Source organism: Spodoptera frugiperda, chromosome 1, assembly GCF_023101765.2.
Source record: "Spodoptera frugiperda isolate SF20-4 chromosome 1, AGI-APGP_CSIRO_Sfru_2.0, whole genome shotgun sequence".
Taxonomy (NCBI): Eukaryota; Metazoa; Arthropoda; class Insecta; order Lepidoptera; family Noctuidae; genus Spodoptera; species Spodoptera frugiperda.
In genome coordinates, this window is record NC_064212.1 from 12624107 (window position 1) to 12650329 (window position 26223).

General features: G+C 39.1%; 1 protein-coding gene across 16 annotated transcripts in view; it reads left to right on the forward strand.

The window, feature by feature from the left end:
* The window catches only part of LOC118273629 (patronin-like), a 50466-nt gene that overhangs the window by 21066 nt on the left and 3177 nt on the right, over nt 1–26223 (forward strand). For 3 of the 16 annotated variants that reach the window (XM_050696581.1, XM_050696565.1, XM_050696610.1), the window contains exons 3-23: nt 7089–7304; nt 9587–9781; nt 10834–11078; nt 11196–11287; nt 11802–11924; nt 13129–13296; nt 13599–13823; nt 14029–14385; nt 14745–14837; nt 15130–15320; nt 16198–16230; nt 17369–17428; nt 18296–18375; nt 18563–18794; nt 19947–20204; nt 20441–21454; nt 21540–21776; nt 21910–22123; nt 22845–22916; nt 23378–23467; nt 24473–24580. In XM_050696581.1, coding sequence (XP_050552538.1) covers nt 7089–7304; nt 9587–9781; nt 10834–11078; nt 11196–11287; nt 11802–11924; nt 13129–13296; nt 13599–13823; nt 14029–14385; nt 14745–14837; nt 15130–15320; nt 16198–16230; nt 17369–17428; nt 18296–18375; nt 18563–18794; nt 19947–20204; nt 20441–21454; nt 21540–21776; nt 21910–22123; nt 22845–22916; nt 23378–23467; nt 24473–24580 — 4303 coding nt within the window. The remainder of the gene's footprint in view (nt 1–7088; nt 7305–9586; nt 9782–10833; nt 11079–11195; nt 11288–11801; nt 11925–13128; nt 13297–13598; nt 13824–14028; nt 14386–14744; nt 14838–15129; nt 15321–16197; nt 16231–17368; nt 17429–18295; nt 18376–18562; nt 18795–19946; nt 20205–20440; nt 21455–21539; nt 21777–21909; nt 22124–22844; nt 22917–23377; nt 23468–24472; nt 24581–26223) is intronic. The other 13 variants (XM_050696598.1, XM_050696622.1, XM_050696616.1 and 10 more) reach the window with 11 other exon arrangements.

Genomic DNA, 26223 nt, shown 5'->3' on the forward strand with positions numbered 1-26223 from the left:
TGAAAAATAAACGGGAACACAACAAAAATGTAAGGTACACTCTGTTTACAGAAGAATCTTGAGGCAACCAAATGAAATTGTCTTCTACAGAGTATGATATAACGTCTTGGGACTCAAATCTTGTTGCATGATTAGAAATACTTTATGTTACAACAAAAATAACCTCATAACCTTCAAAATGCTGAAGGCCCTTGAGCCAGCCTGTAAATTAAGATGATATCTAAGATTTTGCGTCTTCCCCGTTATCTTGTTTACGTAATCTCTCTGGAATTTAATTATTATTTAGCTTCTCTTTATCAGCTTTACCGTGTAACTGATATCCACTTCTCATATTTAAAGAACATTCATCAAAAGTGTACGAACAATTATTTTCCTTGCGCTCGTGTTGTAAAGAAAACAGCAAGTACCCGTCGAGATCATGATTTGTTTGGTTAGCCTTTCTCCGATGATTTCTAAGAAGCTTGTACATTTATCATTGGTGGTGCAGCGGATGTCCATTAACGATTGTTATTGCGAACGAGTTCAAGGACCATTATGTTTGTATCTGATATAGCCGTAGGTACTAAGAGCATGGGAACACTGCATTTCGAAGGTACTCGGAATTGGTCCCTGTTTTCTAATTTCGGCGTACCTTACTTCATTGACGGTAGCGTACCAAGCTCCTCCTTGCCTCCTTCGTGATTTATGTGTAGGTATATCTACGATCTACATTCTACAATATTCTAAATATATTGAGATTGCTATCAGATGTCCATAAAGTCATGCTTCATTTGAGTAATGTGTAATAGCAATAATTTAATTCTATCATCTGAATTAACTATTGTTTGCTAATCTATGTTAGATAACTGTTCATTGAATGCGTGGGTGAAGCTGGGATCGATGCGTATTTCGCTTCGTCCAATGTTCCTTCACAAATTATTGTAGACAATGTTGAGTTGTTTGAACTCCAGGCAAAGGTTACTTGGGTGTTATTGCTTTGTTCCAGAGGTCGACAACCAGACATTGGCAAAAAGTGGTGACCAATTATTGTTTCCTGAGGCCTACATTTACCTAGTACCGTCCATTAGAGACGACTATAACAATAAACTCTATTTCCTAAAGACATAAAACGGCCAGTGCAATAAAACCGCTATCCAGTATTACATGGATTAAACAATCACAACTCAGGTTTATTTCCTTGTTTTGTATATTGTATCACTAGAAACGGATTTCATTCAATATAAATAAACGTAATGTCCCTTTGAAATGTTATAAGTCGCGGTGTTCTGGCTCATCTAAATTATCTCAAACCGATTTCCACGTCGAAAATATTTCTTAATGAACGCACATTCGTCTAACTGTTGTACCATACTATTATTACATTGTAGGAAATAATCTTCTAACGAAGAAAATTGCTGATAGTTAAGGACTTAAAGTCGAAATTGGAATGTGCATCTGTTCCAAAAGAGGCAAATGTTAAAATTGTCGCGTCGCTTCAAAAATAGTCTACGTCGTTTCCGCCTTCGGGAAACTGGTGATACCTTTTGTTCTTTTCACCGGTGGCTAGTGACTCAGCTGCTTTATTACACATAGATGATGATTTTCCGGATTTGGTTATTATCATATCTACTATTTGACCAGTGTTTAATCTCATATACCATACATTGTGTTCACATCGCCAGTACTAATATTGTCTTTGAATAGTTATTGTTTTGCAAGTCGGCGACCTCATTGTAACTGTATGTGTTTGTTCGCCGGGCTAGGTTCTGATTTTCAGGTTGCTACGCTTCAGTGTTTTCTAAGGCTGCTCGGTAAAGTCGAATGGCTTCGTATTGTTCTTAAAACTTATTGGAAATTAGTAGTCGTAAAGTTGTTTCGAAACACAATGTAAAGTGTTTGGTTTTGGGAGACGTTTTATTCTTTTAAGCTTCGATTAAATAAACTGTATTTAAACAATCTCTTACAAAACGGTAAGACGATTTTATTGAATATCTGGCAACTTGGCTGGTTACCGATGAATGAATGAGTCAGCATCATTACTTCGTCGGATCACTTTGATTCAACATCGTAAGTACTAACCCAAGCTTATTGCAGCATATTGAGATTTTATGATTCATTCTCAAGCCAGGTATAAATGTAATGATACCATTATGCCTCTTACAATACCAAAGTAAGATCTGTTTATAATTTAATCTTGCAAAGCCGTCGGATTAATAAAATAATGGCAGCTGACCATATTTGGCGTTATGGGTTTGGGTTATTGGGTCTTGTGTTGTACAAAGATTATGTAAAGTAAATGGCTTGCAAGAAATCAAGTGATACCTACAGTTGAAATTGCCAATAAGTTGCTTACAATAGCTAGAAAAGCAATTGCTAGTTATCGCTACAAGGAAAAACAGATGGCAAAAGTAACGGTGTCCCATTTACAATTTAGGAAAATGTGAGAATTAAAGATTAGATAGTGGTATTTTGTCGCCGGCTTCGTCGCCTTTCTCCTTGACCCGAGTCTGGAGCCAGACGCTGCGACTTGTCGCCGTCTCGTTGCGTCTTTTTGTCGTGCCGTTCGCGCCGCTTAATTATGTGCACGTCGGGTTAGAATCTCATCGGAATTGTTAATAAGGGTTTTATGAGCACATGTTTCGTGTTAATTGAGACTGTGAATGGTGCTCTTTGAAAGTGTAAGCCAATCAATCCTAGTTATTTTGCCAGCAACACCTAATTTGTGCCTATGAATGTCTTGTGGACTGCCGCTCCTCATTACAATTAATTGTATCGACTAATTTAACGAAGTGCAGCTAAATTACATATCAGTTTATAGTTAATGTATCGTTACTTGTTAAATTAAAATTTAATGACTATACATAGTAGTCACAGACGCTCCAAAATTATTCAATTACAGTAACTCTCTTCGAATGGTGTTTATGTACAAGTCTTTGCCAGTGCTGAATCGTGAGATTCTGCCTCAACCTTTGGACTGTCTCGTGAATTGATCCTACAATCTGATAATTATGCCAGACGTGAAAATGAATTACTATATTGAGTTACTGTTTTCAACGTTATTTTTTCGCGGAATTCTGCGAAGATATCCTTGCGTACGACCCTTGAAAATTGAATATGTTGAATCAGACGAATATATCTTACGTGTCCCACAGTTCAATAAGAAGTTCTCTTTTACTATCATCGAGCGAAACTATAGTTCAGCGTCTAACAAAGGCAAAAAGTCGGTGAAGTTTCTTTCGGTAGATGGCACGGTGCCCAGCGTGGTTCTCACGAGCGTGTGAATGATCTGATCCGAAGATAAGTTAATTAGTTGAGAGCACTTGATTCAAATAGCTCATGATACCGATATATACGGAGTCCTATTTTATGTAAATACAACTTTTACACGTATAGGAATTTATAAATAGGTGGAATAATCGATTAATTGCCGTTGTCACTGGATACTGATACTGACAACTCCACTTCATTCACATTGTCAAAGATTCGGAATCTTCCTGATGGAAAGAACCTGAGATGAATTTGCATCGCCTAATAAAGATCACGAATAAACTAGGGACCAAAATTGAAATGTGACAAGTAACTGGCTACCTACAACAGGAGTCTGGACAACAAATCACTGAGATGTTTATTGTATTATATTTCTAAGAAGCAAATCTAGTCCAGCTAATAAATCAGTAAACTCACCCAACTAAATGTTGTTCCTCGAATGTCGCCCACACAAACCTTTAATCAAACTACAATTTATTATTACGTAATAGCTCCAGAACATAAATCGATACAAGTTAACGTGCTGGTTGTTTTTGGAGCATTTCGTTACAAACATAATCAGATAATCACGTAATAGAAAGATAGAAACGCCTGCAATTCTGTTTAGTATGCCTCATCAACAAGAGCAAATTTTCATTTTGAAATTAGATAACTTCTTTTGTTACCTTCATACGTGAGCCCGTCGATGACTCACGGCATCTCAGTTTTCTCTATAATAATTGTGTGCACAATCTACTTTTACTGCAGATTTTAAATCAAACAAACTTGTTAGACGTTTTCGCAAATATTTGTCCGAAAATATGTATAGTCTAGCGGCGGCAAGTCTTTATATTTTGCCCCAGTTGCTATCAGTGATTATAAATTTACGAAAATTGGCGTGCAATGACCTGCCCTACAACAACATGTGCACAATACTGGCCGTATTTTTTATAAAGAAAGAAAAACAATCCATTGTGAAGGATTATTTTCTTCTAGGTGCTACGTGCAAAGGGTGAATGTCTCCCATGTAATTGGATTTTGTTGTCCATAGTTTGCCAAATAGCTTCGGGTTTAGACCGGAGATTGTTAAGAAACTGTATTAGATGGACCTGATGTGAAACTTTCCTTGTTAGTTCCAGTTTTTGAGGTTCAAATATATTTATTAAAACCTTGTGTTAATTTTGTTTCAGCTTCTGTGCTATCTGTACTGTTCTTAATAGCTTTAACCAATTTGATTTCGTTCATTTTGATACTGACTTGAACGACTGATTTGCATGCTGTAGGTAGTACATCTAAACCTTGTTGTCACATTCCTAACTTCGCACATTCCTACCGTTGCCCTTCAGGCCGGGTCAAGGATCCTGTACTATTGTCTGAATAATTTATTAACTCCAAATCAAGCGTTAGTGGGCGACAATTTAGTCAGAAATCGATTGCCGTTCTAATGCTTATTTATTAACGTGCTTGGTCATTGGATTCATAACTATCTGAAAAGAATGTTCTCAATTCAATAAAATTTCTCTTTAAAAGATTTTTTAGATGTTCAGATAATTACCAGTCACCAGATGAGTGAAAGGTTCAGAATTGGCGATTCTGATTGTAGATTTGCACAATATTGGTAGCCAAAACTAGCATTTTGTCAAATGTCTGCCATAAAAATCAAGACCGTGGTGGTCATTAAGAAAACCCATTCACTGCATGAAATTGCATTGAGTCGAATGCGTGTCAATCGACACAAGTTTACCTAGTATCGAGATTAAAAGTGAGAGCTATCGAGGCCAGTGTTGGCCAGCCATATTTCACACGTTTCGTTTGTCTTCATGGTCAATGAGATGGTAATTTTATGTCGTAATACTTCGATTTTGCAATTAAACCGGTTTTTTTTGTCGTTGACTAATCCACTGGACTTAACCGCGTTTTTAAATCTAGGATTGTTGATACTACCACTGCTTAATATTCTGATGTAATTATTTCGTGTTGTAATCAATATTTAAATGTTAAATGTCAGTGACCTGTACATTAATTTTATTCTCTAGATTGAAGATATAAAAGATAACGGGTTTTAGTGTTATGAAATGGCAAAAAAGTAGCAGTTTTTAAGTTCATGACTTTGTTGACATTTACGCTGTGAGAAAGCTTTTAAAGAGCTGTAGCGTTGAATTTGATTTATGTGCTAATGTTTACTGTTCATAAAATGGCCTATGTGTTGGAGGTGTTATTTACGAATGATGCCATAATAGCATCGTCTGGTCTAGCCACACCTCTCTCACCAAGGTTAATGTGTTCACCCCATTCTGCGACGCTAGCCAGCACACCTTAAATTACTTATTACTTATATTATTATTTTTTATTGTCCGTTCACTTCGAATCAATGAGAATATCATTAGCAAATCTATAACTGTATTATTATACCTAAACGTAATCTAAAGCGTATTTATATAATCAAGCTTGACATTGAGAATATTCATTAAAACATTGACTTTGTTCACGGTTTCCTTATTTTTCATTTAGAATTCTGTATCTTGTCATTAAGATGACCATGACATTCGCATATTATGCTGCGCAAAAATGCCCATTGACAACAACAATATTAAAGTCCAAATTACTCGAACCTTATTCACGGTCATCGTTTCCTTGTACTAAATTATCTTCAATTTGGACCTTACGCCTACAATCTAGATTCTATAGGAAGTGTTTGTCACATTGAGATGGTACTCCAGAGCTGTTAAGTAGCTCGCCTCGTTAAAAATAGGACGTGACCTAACATTGATCCAGATTCAGGGCTCATCAGCGCGACCAACATTGTGTGCATTTGGAGCGTTTTTATTTGCATTCATGTCTGTTATTATGTCGACCTCTCGCCGTGGAATTCCAAATAGGTTGTCCGAAATAACTCACATAGCTAAGGGTCGTTTCGAACTGACCGATGCTGAATTAAATTTCGTCTCATTCTTCTATCATTATTTCAAATTTCTCAGCAGCAAAATTGACTGTCTAATTTCAAAGTATAGTCGTAAAAGCTCCGAAGAATCTACCAAGATATTAGGCCTACTTTCCTAACTGTATATCTTAGGCTCCAGGAAAAGTTTCGAAGTTACGTAGTTATCTCTATGCCAAGACCTAGTTCTCGTTTAGTGGGAACTTGGGCTGCTAGTCTAACGAATAAGTTTTGACTGCCTATTGTAAAGTGGGTTTTACACTCCATATAGCGAACTGTTGCGTTTTAATCGCAATGCTATATGGTTATTGTTGTTTATTGCTCTCTCATATTCCGTTGCATCAGTGGCCGATTCTGTCCCACTTTGGTTCTTTTCCAGTAGAGTTACGATGTCTACTAGTGTTTTATGGGACTCATTAGGCAATAAATCAATGGTGTAATCAGATTAGCCAGTCTTTGCCGTAAATCTCAGTGATTTGAACACGATGCGTGCGAACAGGCTCGTTAAGCTTGGTTAATCCTACGCCTTGTACTTATTCTGAAATATGCGACCTACTTATATACAAGACTAAGTTTAGATCATAATAAGGCGATAAAACATTAGATTAACTATCTGTTGCAGACTGATGATTAATAGTTCATTGCTTTAAAGACTGGAACTGCTTGTGTCTGGTTTCATCAGTTATTCGGTAACTAGCTACTTCAGCGCGGTTTTACCCGCTCTGCTTGGCTCCTATGGATCGTAGCGTGATGTTTTATAACCTTCTTGGATAAATAGACTATCCAACGTAAAAAAAGATTTTTCAAATCGGACCAGTAGACCCAGAGATTAGTGCGTTTAAACAAACAAGCAAACAAACTCTTCAGTTTTATATAATAGTGTAAGGTGTAAGATTATTTAATGACATAAACTTTCTTATTCCAGGATCAAGAGCACCTCAAACCGCCCATAGTTGGCGGGCTGGCGAACGCTGAGCTGTACTGCCTGGCGCTCGCCAACATGTACTCCGACCCCAACTACCACAGTCTGAACCATTGGAACATACTCCAGACCTTCGCGAGGAAAGGCGTGCACGTTCCCGACCCACCCGACTGCGCGCTCACCGAAACAGTGCTCATACAAACCAACCCACTCAAAATGGTACGTAAATGAGATGCACAAGACACGTGTACAAGGTTTTAAAAAAGGTTGTAACTTAGGTATATTAATACCGTCTATTCTAAAATAAAGTTGTAGTCTTTTTTTTGAGGGGGTAAATCATCCAATGACTTCTCCCGCCTTGGGCAAGACGGGAGGGAGTGTCAGACTCTTACTGACTAAAACCACCCCGTTCCTACTCCTGCTTTTCGAGCTGGAGCCCCGGTAAACCCGCTAGGTAGTCCGCAAGTTGTAGTCTAGTTTGGTTATTGTCCAACTAGCATTAGAATCTTTTACTTCTGATCCATTTATTGAACTTTGATTGCAGTTCGGTATCAATCGGATGGTATATAAATTAGTCAAAATTAACCAATTACCATGATCATTTCTTATTCGTCATGTGAACTAAAACAAAATCACATGAACAAACAAATAAACGAAACCACTTAACACTTGCAAATAACATGAAAACAGACCAACAGTTATGTTAGGAATTCTACGCACGTGTCGGTAGTAACAGATTGCGGTGGTCTAGTCCAGTAAACAGATTACTAAGCGATGTCTATAACGGACTGAGTACAAGACATTACTTATGCATCGTCGTGGACTTTGCATCGACAGTCCACAACTGGCGCATAGCATTGCCAATAAGGACTCGTAAGAAACAAATGCCTATCGTGTCAGCTGCATAAATATTAAAGGTTGGCTGTTAGAGACTCCATTTAGTTCGCCTGTTCATATTTTTGTGTTTTAAGTTTGTATTAAGTAAATCAAGTATTGGTTATTGGTAGTACTTGATATATCTTTGAAAGGGTATGTATAAGCAAAAGCTTAAGTTGATGTTAGACATACAAATGATCAATGAATTTATTTTTGTAAATAACCTACAAAAGAGCACTTTTACACGTCAAAATTATTATAAAAATCTAGATGAGGTCGGCATTTCTCTCAACGGACTACTCTGAGAAGAAATGCCGAAACAAAAGACACTTAAAATAAATAAAACAACAGATGAGACTTAAAACAACAAAAGTTAACAATTTATGTTATCCCTCTATATTTTTATTATTATTTATGTAATAATGCTTATCTACTACATCACAATTTGCCCAATATATCTATTCATAGAAATTAGCGTATCTTTATCAGATTAAATTATTTCATTGATATTTTAAAGTGCGAGTTTATCGTGGTCAATGTTTGTTTGTTTTTAACCGACTTCCCAAAAAAGAGGAGGTTCTCAATACGGCCAGTAGATTTTTTTACAACTTGATAAAACTAAGGAGACAACAGTATATCATATCAATTTCAATTACATTTTGAATTTCAACCATAAATAAATAATAAATTAATTTTCCTTTTACCATGTATTTGTACATGATAGCCAATTACAACTACTACGGCCTCACATTAAATTTTTCATCAACTTTGATTGAAGTATAAGCGAGACAGCCATACAATCGATGGCACCAACGTATTATCGTAGCTACTTAAGAATTGACGACAAAAATAAACACCGTTCTAGGGAATGCTAATCCGATAGATATCGCAGAGAATGATAAACAGTTTCTGTCTAAAGAAACGCAGGATTACGTCATCTATTGTAGTTTGAATTAAATGAGTGGTTTATGTGGGCGTTACCCTTGAGGGTGAAAACGTAATCCATTATTTTCTTGTCTTTAAATACTAGTGACTATAGACAGATGGAAACTTGGCCAAGGGTTGCATCGACAAATGAAATGTAAACATATTCCATGACCATCGACATTGTTACTGAACGGAGTTATGCACAATTATGTTATTGTTCAAAGGTGTTTGTTGATAAACATTAATTTATTCCATAGTGCACTTTGTAGGCTATTGGATTACGTAGAAGAATTGTGTCAGTTATTCTTTGTTGTACAAGGTGTTAAGTCATACGTTGAACCACAACAGTTATTGCAAAAAGTATCTTGTGTATGTGACTTTTTTTTTTAAACTTGCCCCACACTCGGATTTTCTCCTGTGTCGTGGGTGCGTTTACAAACATACAAGTTCACATACACATGACACCCAGACCCGAATCAATAATTTGTGGATTACACAAAGAATTGCTCGCAGCCGGTCACCCAGCCACCACGCCAACCGTGCAGTCATAGTCATATAGCTCTAATGGACGTTTGTTAAATTTTAAAATCTGCCGTCAGTTGCAAGACTGTAGCTCTGCATCTTTGGGGTATAGAACGAAGATGTAATTAAACTATCCTGGCCTACAGATATGCTAAACAAATGCTTTATAATTCCAGAGCGGTCATATGGCTGTGATAGAAGCATTGATGGTGCTATACGCGCGCGAGGTGGTGACGCCGGACCGCGTGGCGGCGGCGGCGCAGCGGTTCGGCGCGGGCGCTCCGCCGCTCAGCAACACGCCCGGCGCGCCCCATGAAGACGGCCTGCTCTGCTGGATCAACGCTGCCTGCGCTGCGCTTAATAAGGCTGAGGTATACACTACTAATTATAATATGTAATGAATCACAAACAACGTAGGTAATTTGTAGTGGAGTTGCCTAAAGCGATCGCAGCGCCACCTGGTTTAATTTATTAATAATATATGTTTGTTAACTAAACGAAAAGAAAGTAAGCCAACATTTCATCTACCTTTTTGGTAGTTTAAGCCTAAATTGGTATAAGAACTATTATAATTTTGATATAATAATCCTATATGACAATAAATCTGTTACATATTGTAAATAATCTCTGACCTAATCTCACAAATGCTACTGTTTACTTGAAGAGAATAAACGGCATTGTTCTTCTCGACCGGACTCGGACAGTAAATAAACACTAGAACTGGATACTGAATTATAGTCTAGCAGTGTCCATTTCGAATAATTATCTTGCTATTTACACAGTAATTGCTTTAGAAGCAGACACATTTCTTAAATTATTTCTGTAATGACAGATGCAAAGATTTGTAGAAGTGCTACTGAATTTTTAGAAGTTTAAAATTATCTATGTACAAAACAAAACCTCTCAGTCAAATGAGTCTAAAATCGCCTTCAATGTCACCTAGAGGCCAATTCGTAAGGAGAAACATGTTTTGCATTCAAAAATGGACTTTAGATATTCAATACGAACACTACAGAAACTAAAAAACTAACTTTTGAGGCTTTGACAAGGAAATTGTCCCAATCTCTAAAAGACCGGGAATGCACTTATTTTACAATCGCCCCTTTGGTGTTGCGAGTGTCTATGGACGATAATCGATTGCTTACCATCAAATAATAAGATGTTCGTTAACCGACATATGCTATACTAGCTGCTTCCGCGCGGTTTCACCCGCCCTGCTTGGCTCCTATTGGTCATAGCGTGATGTTCTATAGCCTATAGCCTTCCTTGATAAATGCACTATTTAACACAAAAAGAATTATTCAAATCGGACCAGTAGTTCTGAAGATTAGCGCGTTCAAACAAACAAACAAACAAACAATCAAACAAACAAACTCTTCAGCTTTATAATATTAGTATGCTATATAAAAATGTAACATTCCAGGAGGACACATCATCGCACGTTCCGATGTTGAAAAGTCTCCAAGAGATCTGCGACGGCACTGCGCTAGCGGCGTTGATCTCGTTCTACTGTCCGGACGCGCTGCCGCGGTCGGCGGTGCGCGTGGGCCGCATGGCCTCCATACAAGACTGCCTGCACAACCTCATGCTCGTGCACGACTTCTGCCGGACTGCGCTGCCGCACAACGTGTTCCATATGATGCCTGAGGACGTTACTTATATGAGAGGGTGTGTACTCTTTTATTTGTTCAAAGATTTGCTCATTTTATATGTGTGTGTGTGGTCAGAATCAGGGGTTGGCTGAGGGTATAAAAGCGAGATACATTTTGTGGTTGCTTTTTCCAGGTCAATGCGTCAAAATTTAGTAGCAATGCTCGCCGATCTCTTCAATATGCTAGAAGTTCATCCTGTGAAATCTGTCAAATACCCAGGAAGTGGTGAGTTGTGACTGTAAACCTAACCCCGTCGATACAAAGTTATACCCTCCGTATTGCATGCTAAATAGTAATGGGAGTATGTGGTCATAATATCAAAGATTCTTTGCCTACTAATATTAGATATTAATTGAATTTTATACCTCCACGGACATGGATTAATACAATATGCTTTAATTTTATTTACTGGCAATACTAAGCATTAGGCACATTTGGGGATATTTTTTTAAGATTAAATTTGACAAAATTTTATCGAATTTATTTATTTATAGAAAGACGTGTAATATAAAATTATTTTGAAATCTCGTTGCAATGTGTGTGAGGTAAGAGGTAAGTTTAAATCGGTATTAATTGGATGAAAGCTTCGCTGAATGATATTCCGTACCCGATGTTTGTCACCCTGTCTCGCTTGTGAACGGAGCCTTTACGCTTGGATGGCATACATGCATCGCACTGGGAGGTAGTAGCGCGGCAGTGCGGCAGTGAGGGCACGGACGTACACAGGCTGTGTCCCCAGCGGCGGGCGGCGCGGTCAACGAGCAGGGCGTGCGCCTGCGCCGCAGCCTGCCCGCGCCGCAGCCCGCGCCCATCCCGCAGCTGCGGGCCGCCGCCGACGACAACACGCTGCCGCCCTTCGCAGGTACACGGGGGAAGGCGGCACTACCCACTGCTCTATATACATACCTTCTTTAGTCTCAAGGGGTTTCTCTATTCCTCTTTACTCTGAGTCTTCCAAAAGTTGTCTTATTGTAGTATTGAAAATTCAATCAATTAATTGTCTTCTTAAGCACAAGTGCTATAAACAGCTGGTAAAAATGACTTCAATCAAAATGACCAATCAATTTCATTATGAAGTCAAAGAAATGTATAATGTACAATTTTTATGTAAATAAACTCATAGAAAAACGTCCTATACAATGCAGTAGTCACAGTTATGTAGTATACAATACACAAGTATAGTGCACTCGCCTTCCCCACGACTCATAGTCTGTTTTTGGTTCGTTTTCATTTGTGTTCGTCAGCGTGCGTGTGTGTGCGTGTTTGTCAAATATGTGTATTATATTGGAATGTCTATTTGTGTTATAGGGTGTGCCTCTAAATGTAAGTCATATATATCTACATAAAGCTTTATATTAATTTATATAATACACTTTTCACGGTGTTTTGGGCTTCGGAACTAGCGCTTTGCATGGGAAACTTTAATGCTTTCTTGGGCACTTTGGAGTCAATGACGTTATGTCCTCACGACTCCCAGCTATTAACCAGTAATGCTAGCACTGTAGATGTAGGCTATCAAGTTTTACCTTTATTTTGAACTAAGTAATAGTTTTTTTAGTGATAGTAGTAGCTAATTCAATGTTGACACAAATTGTCACATTTACTCCTTTGTAAAACTTGATCGCTTTGTGCTGCTAACAACATTAGCTTCTTACTAGTGTGCAATGAAGTGGAATGGGTAAGTTCTTTAGATTTTTCGTTTTCAAGTTTGGTTTAACCTATTTTTTTTTTTAATTTTACAGATTTTGTGATGTTGTGTTTCTAAAGTAGATTTTTGTGTTTCTTTTTCTTGAATGCTGAATGTGTTAGTGTGTTGTTTTTTTGTCACACTTAGAAAGACTGTCCTAATTAAAATTAGACTTTACAATTGTAGTTTTTTAAGTACAATTTTGCATGCGCTAAAAGTTGTGTAAGCACACAAAATTTTGCGCAAAATCCGAATCGTTTGCGCAACACAAACATTTGCTCGTGTAGTTTATGTTTAAAGCTTTTGACAGTCTCTTTAAGTGTTGATTGCTTATGAATGAAGTATTGTTCGTAGAATAACTGTGTTGTTGTGCTACCAGTGCCTCGGTCCCCGTCGTCGCTGAGCAGTCGGTCCCGCGCGGCGTGTCGCTCGGCCAGCTCGACCCCCGAGCGGCGCTCCGCCAGCCCGGCCCGGGACGACTTCGTGGTCCACAGGACGAGGCATATCACCACACTCGCTGCCATGGTCCGCAGGGACGATGATAATGGTGCGCATTTTATTCATTTCCTTGTTGATTTTGTATGGTAACTGCCTCGTTGTGGTCGCAAACGGGTCTAGTTAGAAATTAGTCTAAAGAAAAAAGTATTTTAATATCTAAAATGCTCAGTATAAAAGTTCAATTACTTTTCTTACGTGAGATTTACAGTCGGAAAACATTCCATCTGAAATGCATATTCACTTTCGACAGCAGAGATTACCCAGTCCAATAAGCCGTGAATTTAATTAATGTTACATTACTTCTCACCTGATTACTTATAGTTATAACATTTCGAACATTTTTGCACACAGCATTAGAAATGAACATGACGGCGGCGGGTCGTCCGTCGAACTGGGCGGAGTCCCGCGACGCATCGTTCGCGGGCCGGCGGTCGCGGCGCTCGTCCATATCCGACGACTCGCAGCTCACCGTCGAGAACTTTGGCGGGTCTCAGGACCGACTACACTTCGCCGGTAGAAACCCCGAGAAAGAACTCGCTACTGTCGCTAACGTTAGGAAGATCTCCGCTCCTTCGGGTGAGTAAATGGAACTTTTTAAATTGATATCTGGCCCTTCTGTGATGTTGAGGTCAGCATCACCAGTCATATTTAATTTCCAAGAGCAAAACATTTTACTCTCTAATCTACATATGAAATTATTCTCTCATCAGTTAAGATTAGAACTGTTTAAATGAGATCTTCAAAAGACAGATTTAATAAACCGTCCATATTTCTGGTACAGGACCTCTTGACTACAACCCGCCTCTCCGTTCATCCCGTCAAGACATCCGAGGGTCAATACAGTTCTTCCACGGTGATTTCCAAAACGGCTCTCAGACGGAAGAAAAACCGAAGGTTGAGCGACAGAACTCGAACCCTCAGAATCAGAATACGGATAATGAACCTTACTTCCCTATCAGACGGCAACTGAGCAGTGATACTATAACGCTAAGAGAGAGGCAGGAGAACTTTGGGTTCCAGTGTAAGGGCGGCGGGGACGGGGGGTTCTTCCTCAACGACCGCGACTCCACGGACGGGGACGTCACCAAAACTAGCTTCGCCGACCTCAATAAAATCAGGAGTAATGGTGACCCGACAGGTTTGTTGTTTGCAGCGCGCAAAACCCATGGGAAAACATTCTTGTTAAAAACAAAAATACCAAAATGTTGCATGAGCAGTTTGTTCTCCCATCCTCTTAGCCTGTGATTTCGCTTCAGCGGCACAAAATTTGAAACTTCGGCCATTATTAACCGCTTTGAATGTACGCCTGGATTGCGCTTGAGTTTAACGGCACACTGTATTTGGCAATACTATGATAACAAGCACTCCGTGAGAACAGTCTGTCGTTAAAAGACCACATATTCCCATATTCTAAATTCTAAATTGATGAGTACACGTAGCGGTAGAGTAGCCACTGGTACTGAGTAGTTAGTTGAGTAGTGTGTAATGTATGTGCAGGCGGCGAGGTGGAGCGGCGCAAGAGTGCGACGTTCGCGGCCCCCGCCACCACCACCTGGCAGCAACAGGTGCTGCAACACGACCTGCAGCCCAGTCAGTATCCAGCTGTTTGTTATTGTTACTCTTATCTTACTTTTGTATTATACCCATACACCACACCACATAGGGTGTCAGCCCACCATTAAATTACTCATTTCAGACATTAAAGTATTAACTGCCGAAAGAAAATAGTTAAAGACAAATCTCCACAAAGCGGCGGTTAACTTGTTCAATTCATTACAATATAAAACACAATATTACTACACTACACCGAATTACTCCACTTTACAATCTGTATTCTACAACACCCAATCATCATAAAAAACACTATATCTTACCTCTTCAGACGGCGAGGACATAGCAGACGAATCAACAACATCAAGTGGGGGACAGATGGCCGCTCAACTAAACAACATTCGACTAAAGCTAGAAGAGAAACGGCGACGCATAGAGCAGGAGAAGAGACGTATGGAAATGGCAGTCAACAGGCAGAGACAGCAATTAGGACAACAGGCATTCTTACAAGCAGTCACTAGGGTGAGTACTGAGTGTGATACGTAGTGTATACTGTGGAGATGAGATGCCTGTGGTATATATTACAGTTTTAGGACATCGAATTCTCATACAGACATAATTATGGCATTAAATTACACCTTACGTACCATTATTTTATCGTTTAGTGTGTGTGCAAGTTTAAATATGTTGTGAAAAATATCATTTGAATTGGAGTTTGGAGATGGTTTCCATCTTGGGTATCATTTTTTGTCACTTTCATACGCTGAAAATAATAATAAATGTTTATAAGCTGAATAAAAAAGAAATACTATTTCTACATGCGAAAATCAATCTTATGGTTTTACTATTAAAATTGGATTTTGTATGTCTTCAATGTTCCATACTGGATGAGAATTCGATGCCTTAACTAGTGAGTGTGGGGTATATGGCGTTAAAAATGTTTTGTAATGTCCTTTGAAAGTGGGATTGGCGATGTGTGTGACTGTCTGTACGCCATACGTAATATATTAAGTTGGATTAAATCGAGTTTGAGTGCGAGTGACAGTTTCGTAGTTAGATTTCGTTAAAAACGTAAGGGGAAAGTTAAATATAGAATTTTTGGTGTGTTATTTTTCAGTATTTCGTTTAGTAGTTCTTAGAATAAATTACAATTACTTAACTAGTGAAATAACATAATTATGTACCTGAATAACACCAGTTATTTGTTATTAAATTAAATGTTATTGTCTAACAGACTACACACAGTTCTAGAACGCATTTTATAAATCTAGTTAACAAAATAATTTTATAAAACGCGTTCAGAAACAGCACAATGTTACTAATATTATGTTTCTTCTCTCTATTTGTTTTTAATATTCCGACGGATATGTAAATTAAGTTTTTCTTTCTATTTCATTAGGATACATTATTGCAATACCAGTTGGCCTCCTTGGTGAGTGGCCGGTTCAAGACATGAACCTTTTCCGTTTAGTTTAGACCTTTTTGATAATTACTTTGTTTTATTATCACTTCGTTACCATTCCTTTGTCGTTATTTTGTACAGATTTTTGTTCGGACACGCTTACACGGCTTATTCGATACATAACATTGACCCATTTAAAATTTAAATCTATAAAGTAAATCAAGTATAAATTTTCATGTAATATTCGCATTGATTTGTAATTTTGATATTAAACGCTTCAAATACGGTAGCTTACGACCCTAGAATTTGTCAAATAGAAGCTGCTTTTTTATATAAAAATCATTATAATATCGAACTCATGAATATGTTGCAGCACAATCATGTTTTTTCAATAATCTTAGTACTACAGAATATTGAAGGTAATGAAGTTGACTCCTGTCTCCTGTAATGTCGGACATCCCCACCACGTCACGGTACAACTGACTCACGTTTCCAAAACGCACATTAATTAATACAAGAAAGATCCATACTTTACACCTTATTCGTAATTTTAAGCATGACTCCGTTGGTTCCAATATATCGATGTTTCTATAAGTTAATAACTACTTAATATTGGAGGCTCAAAGCAGATGGTGCTAGTAAAATGTATAGTTATGAACTATGGAATTTGAAAAATATTTGAAGTCCTGAAACATTTACGATGAAAATGGACAGACTATATAAAGGTGACTGGTAATTAGTGAAGGATGTTTAAACACGTGATCGGACTCATAATAACAAACATTATTACAAACAACTTTTCCATAGAAACTTTTGTATACAATTTTGTATAAAATTAATGAGTATACAAAAAAAGTTTCTTTGGGAAAGTTGTTTGTAATGAAGATTACAATCACGTGTTTAAATATCCTTCACTGCTAACCAGTCACCATATATAAACCACAGTAACTTAAAGATTTATTTACTCATGGATTTAAGAAAATCATTATCATGAATTAGCCTGTCACTAGTTATCCCAGTGCAAAGAATAGATCTAGCACCATCAAGCAGCGAACAGTCTCAAATATTCAAGTCTTAAAATTCAATATTCCAATCGATATACTGGAGCCCCGCATGGCGACGTGACGTAGCGTTGTGTTACGGTGTCGGTTGCACGCGCGTGTTGCAGGGCAAGGGCGCGCGCACGCCGCACGACGACGACAACAAGCCGGACCTGCCGCCGCAACAGGTGAGCCCGTACACTGAGGGAATGAGACGAAATTATATTTCTTTTAATTTAGGTCTTTGTTGTGAAATTGGGCGTATCTGGAAGTTAATTGACGTTTCGCAGATAATTGACTTAAATATCAATATGAACGTTTAATTAGCTCAATTGAATTCAGTAAACAGCTTGCTAATTTATTTTACTGAAGGCATAGCTGGCAAAAATGCAATTTTCTTGTGATATCATAATAAATTTAATTCTACTTCCTCTTAATACTTAAATAAGGAACTATGGCTATATATTTCGTCTCGTTGTCCTTACTATAGTTGTGGGTGATGCAACGATACAGCTATTGTTACAGTAACACTGCTTCTGTGTTCGTAAGCTTTGGGTGTACAGTTTGGGGAATCATTCAATTGGTGTAAATACATATTACACGTAAAGTTTCAATATCATTATTATTGTGTGAATAGCTTTATTTTTTTTATTAGATTTGTTCATTTAGATTACAATTTGCAACCTTAAGCGGTAAGCAATAAAGTTGAGTTTAATTTGAGTAATTTAGGTCTCGTTGCATCGGTCATTATTTTTAAGATAATACTTTTAAGGTATCTGGTAAAGGGATTATGAGATTAACTCACGAATGCAATGATTAATTGGCATGAGTTTGTGATTAAATTGCATGTGTGTAGTAAAACAATACTACGGAAGCTACTTCGATAAAAAGATACGATGGAATTAGCAATGAAAAGTATTTTAATATACGATGAATTGTACGGGTAAGATACTATTAAAATAGAATAGTCTGGAGATAATCCAAAATGATAAGATTAATAAGTTATAGTAATATGGTTTTCGTAATAATGGTCATTAAAAATGTATCATGTATAGGAATTGGTGGTGGAACCACCGAGTCAGCGGGACACAGTCGACACCGCGGTGTTAGAACAGTACCAACAATCTATTGCCAAGTAAGTAACATTGTTTATTACAAAATCATTAACGTTTCAATATAAATTTTTACTAAGAAAATTAATCAAGGAAAATATCATAATATTCATTTCGACCATCGTCATTCAAAAATCAATCATAATACCATAACCATAATAGAAAAATTGGCCCAAAACCCACCACCATGTGACTGCATGACACTTACAGAATGAACTCCAGCCTGCAGGACATACAGAGCGACATCGCGCGCCTCGCCAGTCAACAAACACAGTTGCAACAACAACAACACCATCAGCAACAGCAACAACAGGCGAAACAGTTGTTCCAGCAACCGCAACTGCAACAACCGATGCAACAGATGCAGCCGCAACAACCGCAATCGCCGTATCAGCAACATCAGCAACAACAGCAACAGTATCAACCCAACATTCCACAACTGGTGAGTTATAGTCAATTATGTTGTGGTGTTGCGCAATACATGTGTGTTGTTTGGGATCTAAGTTTTACAAAAAATATACATAAGTACCCGTATTTAATTTGTTTGAACCTACAAATGAAATGCGCAAGCATGTTGCGCTAAACGTGGAAAGTTGCGCAAAAAAATTTAAAAGTAAAAAAACTTAGTTCCCCAAACACAAAGCTTTGTGTGAACCAATCAATCCACAGTAAACATAACTGTCCTACATTTAAGGGGTCGTCCATTAATCACGTGAGGTTTTTTCAACGATTTTTTGACCCCCCCTCCCCCTTGGTGATATGTGGTGAGATTTTAGATCAAACCCAACCAACATCACGTGTATTTTTTTAATACAGAAAATAAGTATGAGTGGGTTAAGATTTTGTAGGTAATACAAGTACCTAAAAATATCATCTAAATTGATTTAAGTTTAGAAATGCATAATTATAATTTATTATACTCTTTTATGGGGATGTGACAAATTCTACACTACACCAATAAATACACGTGATATTTTATAAAGCCCCTGTCCGCTTTTGTGATGTCTCGTGATTTTTGTCGAACCCCCCCTCCCCTAATTGAGTCTCACGTGATTAATGGATGTCCCCTAAACGAAAACTTAAACTCGAACAAATATAAAGAACAGCACAGCTAACATAATAACAGCGTGATTTTAAAGTTTGATTTGTAATTAATTGACGAGTAATAAAGTTTCAGCGCTTCATACCGCATTATATAATCACACACTCACATGCATCATACATTTATTTGAGGATACGTCTCACAATTCTCTTTTATTTAACAACCCTAAAACAATACAACAGGGGCCTTAGTCTGCTATTACAATTGTGTCAGAATGGTCGATTTACTGATCAGTGCAAGAGGGACAAAGCTATGTAGGTTGTATAGCTCCGTCCCTCTTGCAATGATCAATGATCGACCATTCTGACACAATTGTAATAGCAGACTAAGGTCCCAGAAGATATAAATATACATTTTTAAATGGAAGATAGTTTATGGTAATATTGAAACATTTACACCATTGGCTAAGTCTTTATACATGATACACGCTACATATGAGAGATTGTGAGACTCGCCTCAGCTCGCCATGGCTGACCCGCCGTAACATTGCAGCACAGCCAATTCAGCTCACAGCACAATGTGTCCCGGCCCGGCCTCGCCAGCTTCGGCTCCACGCCACACATTCCGCGCGAATTCCAGCAACAACAACAGCAACAACACTACAACTACGACCAGTACCAGTACAACCAGTACAGGGACATCGAGGACTACGGACAGCAACAGTTCTATCTGCACGAGGCCGCGCCACCGCCGCGCCGCACCTGGGCGCAGCATGCCCAGCTGCAGCAGCAACAACAAGGGGGCTGGCAGGTCGGTCGCACCACTCACACTTACATGTCTGTAAAGACGATAGTTGTTTGGCAAAAATACCAATTTTATTCTTCTTGAATTGTGATCCATGGTATCGATAAAATTACACCCTCTATTGTGTAAATGACGAGCTAGGTCGCAAGCTTCCGAGCCACAACTTGTCACCAGCACCAAGGTGTGGGTTTCTAGAAAACGATCACACGACACGCTCTCAATGCTCACCGCTATAATTTCAGCTTCATCAACAACAAAATCACCAACAGCATCAGCAGCAACATCAACAGCATCAACAGCATCAGCCACATCAGCAACATCAACAACATCCGCAGCATCAACAACATCCACAACATCAACAGTTTGGTCCCTCAACACCGGAGCCTCCACAGAGGACGTGGAAGTCTCCTTCACCCCAGCCGCCACCGGACCGGAATTGGCAACCGCAAGGTTTCGTGCTGCACGACCGAACCAACCAGCAGCAACAACCCTTCCAAGTGCACTACAACAACGACCGGTACCAGAACGGCACCGAGAACATTCGAGAACCACAAAACCATTTAAGCTACACTGTGATAAACCCCAACCAGTACGTGTCCCAGTCCCCGCCGCTGGCCGCGTCCCCGGTGCGGCGCGCCAAGACCCCGCAGCGCCAGGGCTCCCTGCCCGAGGTGGCGCGCCGCGCCGACCCCGTCAGCCTCATGCAGCTGCAGGCGCCGCCGCAGCCCGCGCAGCTCCCGCCGCCTGACGACATGGAGCCGCAGAACATCTCCTTCATCGGCAACGCCGAAGACGACGCTCTGCGGCAAGGCATCAATAGACTGAATATTTCGTCGGGCACGCGGACCTACCGCATCCCCTCCCCGACGAGGCCGTCCCTCAGTAGAAACTCGTTCCAGCAGCTCGAGCAGGAGGAGCCGAGCGAGCCGAACGAGAAAGGGTTCTACATTTCGTTCGATAACGATCAACCGAAGCGGCCGAAACCTCCTTTACGAGCGAAACGAGGCTCGCCGAAGAAGGAACGGTCGACGGAGATCAGTCCGGAACGAAGTCCAGAGAACACGTGGAACGAGCGACTGCCGCAGCCCACGCACGAGGAAGAGTTCGTGGTCCACAGGAGTACAGGGTTGGAACAAACGATACGATCTAATGACGTTTCTTCGGAGCGCAGAGAAACGCCACCTAGAGAACGACCCCAACGAGCCAACAATGCGGAGCCCGCAGCGTTAATTATCGGCGAGTTGAATCCTGACCCGGTGAGTGACTGCGCGTGCGTCCTTGTGCAATGTACGGTGTGTTTATCGTGAACACTGAAGTGACACATGTCGCTGCATGTTCCAGAACTCGGCGGAGGAGATGGAGCGCAAGAAGGAGCGCATCATGTTGCTGTCGCTGCAGCGGCGGCAGCGCGCGGACGAGGCGCGCGCGCGGGCCGACGCCGCCGCCGCCGCGCGCCGCGCCCGGGACGACGCCGCCAACGAACTCAAGCAGGCGCGCAAGGAGGAGCAGGCGCGCCGTCGGGAGGCCATCCTGCACCAGTACAAGCTCAAGAAGGCCATCGAGGAGGCCGAGCGGGAGGTATGATTTACTACGTGCCTATCGATTACTTGTTGCATCTGTCCTAATAATTTTACCGAGACAATTTATTTGACGAGTTGTTAATCCAATACTGTATTCAACTATCAATGACTGAATCTGAATGAACTTTCAGGGCAAGCACATAGACAAATCCGAGTTCCTGGAGAGTCTAAACCGCGGTAACACAGTAGCGCCGGCGCCGACGCCGACGGGCGGCGCGGCGCGCCTGCGCAGCAAGGCGGCGGCGGCGCGCGCGCGGCCCAAGACCATCCACGTCGACAGTACCGTACTGCACGCGGCCGAGGGCATGCTCGCTACGAAGCAACCTTCCTCTACCAACCTCACAGGTACACTATCTCCCATGGTTACACTACACCCAACTACCCTTCTACACTAGGTAACTGCAGCCGACGTCACCTGTAAAACCAGTCTGATTAATGTATGAAGCTCACAATGTTAATAGTGTGACGTCACGTCGTTGTTTGTGTAGCACCCCGTTGTTCTGTGTTGACCACGCCTAGCAGTGCTGACACGCGTTTTAATGTTGTTATTTTACACTGTACAATTTTATTGGATTTTGAATTTTTATATTATTCTAAAATTGCTTTATGACGACTCAAATATTTATGGCGTACAAACTCGCGGGCAAAATCTAGTTCAACTGTCAACAAATACAAAACTGTACACATTACATTTTGCTAATTCCTTTTAACGTTTTGGAGCCGCACTAAATGTCAGCTTATATCCCTCTTACAATATTAATTTGCCGTCTGGCATGCTGCCATTTTTTATGATTTCCAGCCAAATTTGTTAAGTGTTGCCAATCTTAATATTAATTTATTGTACACAAATCAGCGTCTTTGATGTGGTCTCTTGCAACAGTATTAATTTTTTAAGCCTATGCTTAGTATGCTTATAGATAAAATGATTAGGAAAAGTATCATTACTTGGATATTTCCTATTTTGGCTGACATAATAAAAGTCAAAATATTTTGAAAATAAGTCTAAATGAGACTGCATGAAAGACAGCTTGAGTGAAGCTGCGAGCATGTAGTGTGTTGTGTGTAGCGGGCGGGATGCGGCGCGACTACTACCGCGGGTCCCAGGACAGTCTCGCCGAGCGCGCCGGACTCTACCGGGGTGAGCAAACACTGCATATGGGACACGACCTGGCTTTACACTGACTTAGAAATGGTTCTTGGTGTTGAGAGTTCATAGAGAAACAAACCTGTAATGCCCTACTCTAGTTTTAAAATAATTCATCAACATGTAATCATCTTAAACTACCGATATCAAAGTATGAAGAATGAAGCTTAATTTGCCACCACTGACTCGCGCAATTATTTCTCACACCAAATACGATTGGAAAAATTTAAGGCAGTGTAAAGCAAAGTCGTTGATCCCAGCAAATAATTTGAATCGCATAACGCTTTTACTTTATTGTTATGCTTTAGTTTTATATCAGTTTGAAGCATGATTATAAATGTAAGCTTTTATTTAATCGTTCCCTTAATGTTACACCGAACACTTTCACAACATATTATACAGTTTTTGTAATATTTATGGAATTTTGTGTTAAATGTATTGGATTCTATCTTCAGAGTCTCCGGTAGAGGACCGTGGCGGTATGTCCCCGGGTAGTGCGTCGAGCGGCCCGCTGGGTCGGCGTGGTTCCTGCAAGACGTCTCGAGGTGAGTCTGTCTCTGTCGCACGCGTGCTACTGTCCGCAGGGAACTAGCTCCCTCTCGCTCGCCCGCCAATAACTAACACCCGGCGTTCGCTTCGCTACACAATACCGTTTATAAATAATGACGTCACATCGTGCCATTAATATGAAATGTCGTTATTTTTCAAACGGTATTGGTGCATTTTGTATTTGATTGTGATTTGTTTTGATATTTCAATCCTAACGTTTGTTCGCGGCATTCCATGACAGTTTTCCAATGATATCTGATATGAAAACAAATCATGAAAACGATCGATGTTTGTTGTATCGATGACATGAAACCATTATCAGTCAATAGATTGAGTGACTGCCCCTTCAAACAAAAGTAATGTAAACTTTCATGTCGTCGAAATGAAACTATTTCAATACTTTAAAGTTGTATCACATACAGCTACGTACGTCCCTATAATTTCGCTTGAAATCGATTGAACTCCCGACTGTGACATTAGCTACACGACCAGATACTCTATAGTTTATGGAGACGCTTCTTTCCATTTTGGTTTTAGTAGATCGCTTCGATTTGAATTTATTTATATTTATGATCGATTTATTTTATATGTGTATGATTTCAGCATCGCATAGATTATAGACACCACTCCGATTTGCAGAGATTTATGCTTGATACCCTTTTTTGGCCAATATTATATTATGTAGTTGCAATATAAAGTTGAGTGGTACAATATTTCCATACAAGCTTCTTTTCCAAATTTTTCGATACTAGACCTTCCGCGCATTTACTAAATTGGTTCCCGATTTGTAAATACAGAAGTGATGTGATACAGTTGTTTTATTATCGCGGTATATAGCATTAATTTTGTTTGCCAATATATTGTGTCCGAGCTGGAGCTCGCTTGTGGTCGATGCATGCTTTGCGTGGCAGACGGTCACATGGAATGCTGCATTCCCAGTAACAGAGCGGAGTTCGCATTGCATGAGAGTTGCGAGTTGACATGTATAGGAAACATTTCAGAGCGCGTGAATGAGGAACCACAGTCTTCACGTGGAAGGTCTAAATATACGAGTTACCAGAGTAACTTTAAGGCGGGACGGAAGTCAAGCTCTCTTATGAATTTGTGCGGTAAGAGCAGTTTGTAACACGAGATAAAGGCTTGACTCACGTTGGTACAGACGGGGACATGTTATATATTGTCGCCGCCGCTTGTGGTGCGTTGGGTTTACTTTCTGTTGCTCCCGCGCCGCCGGGGACACGTGCCATGTGGGAACGTTCTGTGTCTGTATTGTCTGGTTTATATCATTCTATATTTTTTATCTAATATCTTTTTTTTTTGTACATACAAGGGTTACAAGTAACACTTTTGCACTACCGTTATTTCATTCTGCAAAATAAAAAAAACTATTCTAAAAGCTAGCCGTACAATATAATTTTTGACGTCATCTTTCTGCGTTATAAATGTATTCACAAAGAGAAATATTAATATTCTTTTACTGAAGTACAATTAATTTAAACAAAATTCAACCATCCGCATACAGACACAGAGCTCATATTACCACACAACACTGTTCCACGTTCGGCCGCGTTCTTTCGTCTTGTGCACATTTATTTCATTTGGGTCATCGGTGATATATAAGTACTACATAAATGTATTATATTATATACTATCCCTGTACACAATGGTTCACTATTTACACCTTCAAAAATACTTTACTTTTCCAATTTATGCTTCAATTAAAAATAAACTTTAAAACCTACACTCGAAAGTCTAATATCCTTTGCGTCTTCAATACAATCCAACATTCATTGTAATATGAACTTTAAACACATATAAATAAAGTTGAAATTAATGTGAATTGAACAATTTTTTTTTTTTTTGCTATAGTGTTTGCATTAGTCCATAGTGTACAGGGTTTATTTGGTTATGGTTATATTACTATATAGTCGGTTAATAGAGCATGTTTATATGTTTATATATGTGTATATCTTGGTGTTGGTGTGACATCGTCTATCCGTCCGTTAAACACTTTACAACCTTATTAAAAAAAAAGTCAATAATATATTTACAAAGGGAAATTACGTGGTTAATTTAATTTATTAATAACTAAATTATCTCCTACTTTCTTTCTTCTACTGAAACTTATAATTTCAGTGACTAAGAAATAATAAAAAAGGATGCTAATAATATTAATTTCAGTAATTTAAGTGTAAGTTGGGTAACGGAAAAGGTAAGGAAGGTTTTAAATTATTTTATTTTAGCCCCTGTTAGTTTTAAAATATTAACATTGTAGGATTATTTTAGGTATTCCAAATGCTATTAACATACCAGAGATAAAGTCAATTGAAATTGTCTAAATACTTAGGATAATCTCATAATACAGGGTTTATGTACAAATTCGTTATTACATATTAATAATATATTACAGAGTCATAATGATATTCTATTTACACATAAAAAGAGAGAAAAGTGTATAAAAATAAAGAATAAAAAAACTAAGTCAATTATAATTGGGAACTCTTTAAGTCAATTTGTTCTTTATATTAGACCTATAACTACGCCATCTGAATTTGAAATATACATCCTGTATAGTGAGACACATCAATGGTTGTAAGTGTTTACATAAGTAGACCAAATTGTTATACATATTACATAATTATTTTATAAAACCCTTATGTATATGTTTATCATATGTATTTTATGCGTAAAATACAAAATGTCGCTTATTTTTGTTAAGTTATGCCTTTTTAGTTTCGCTTCAGCGGCAGTA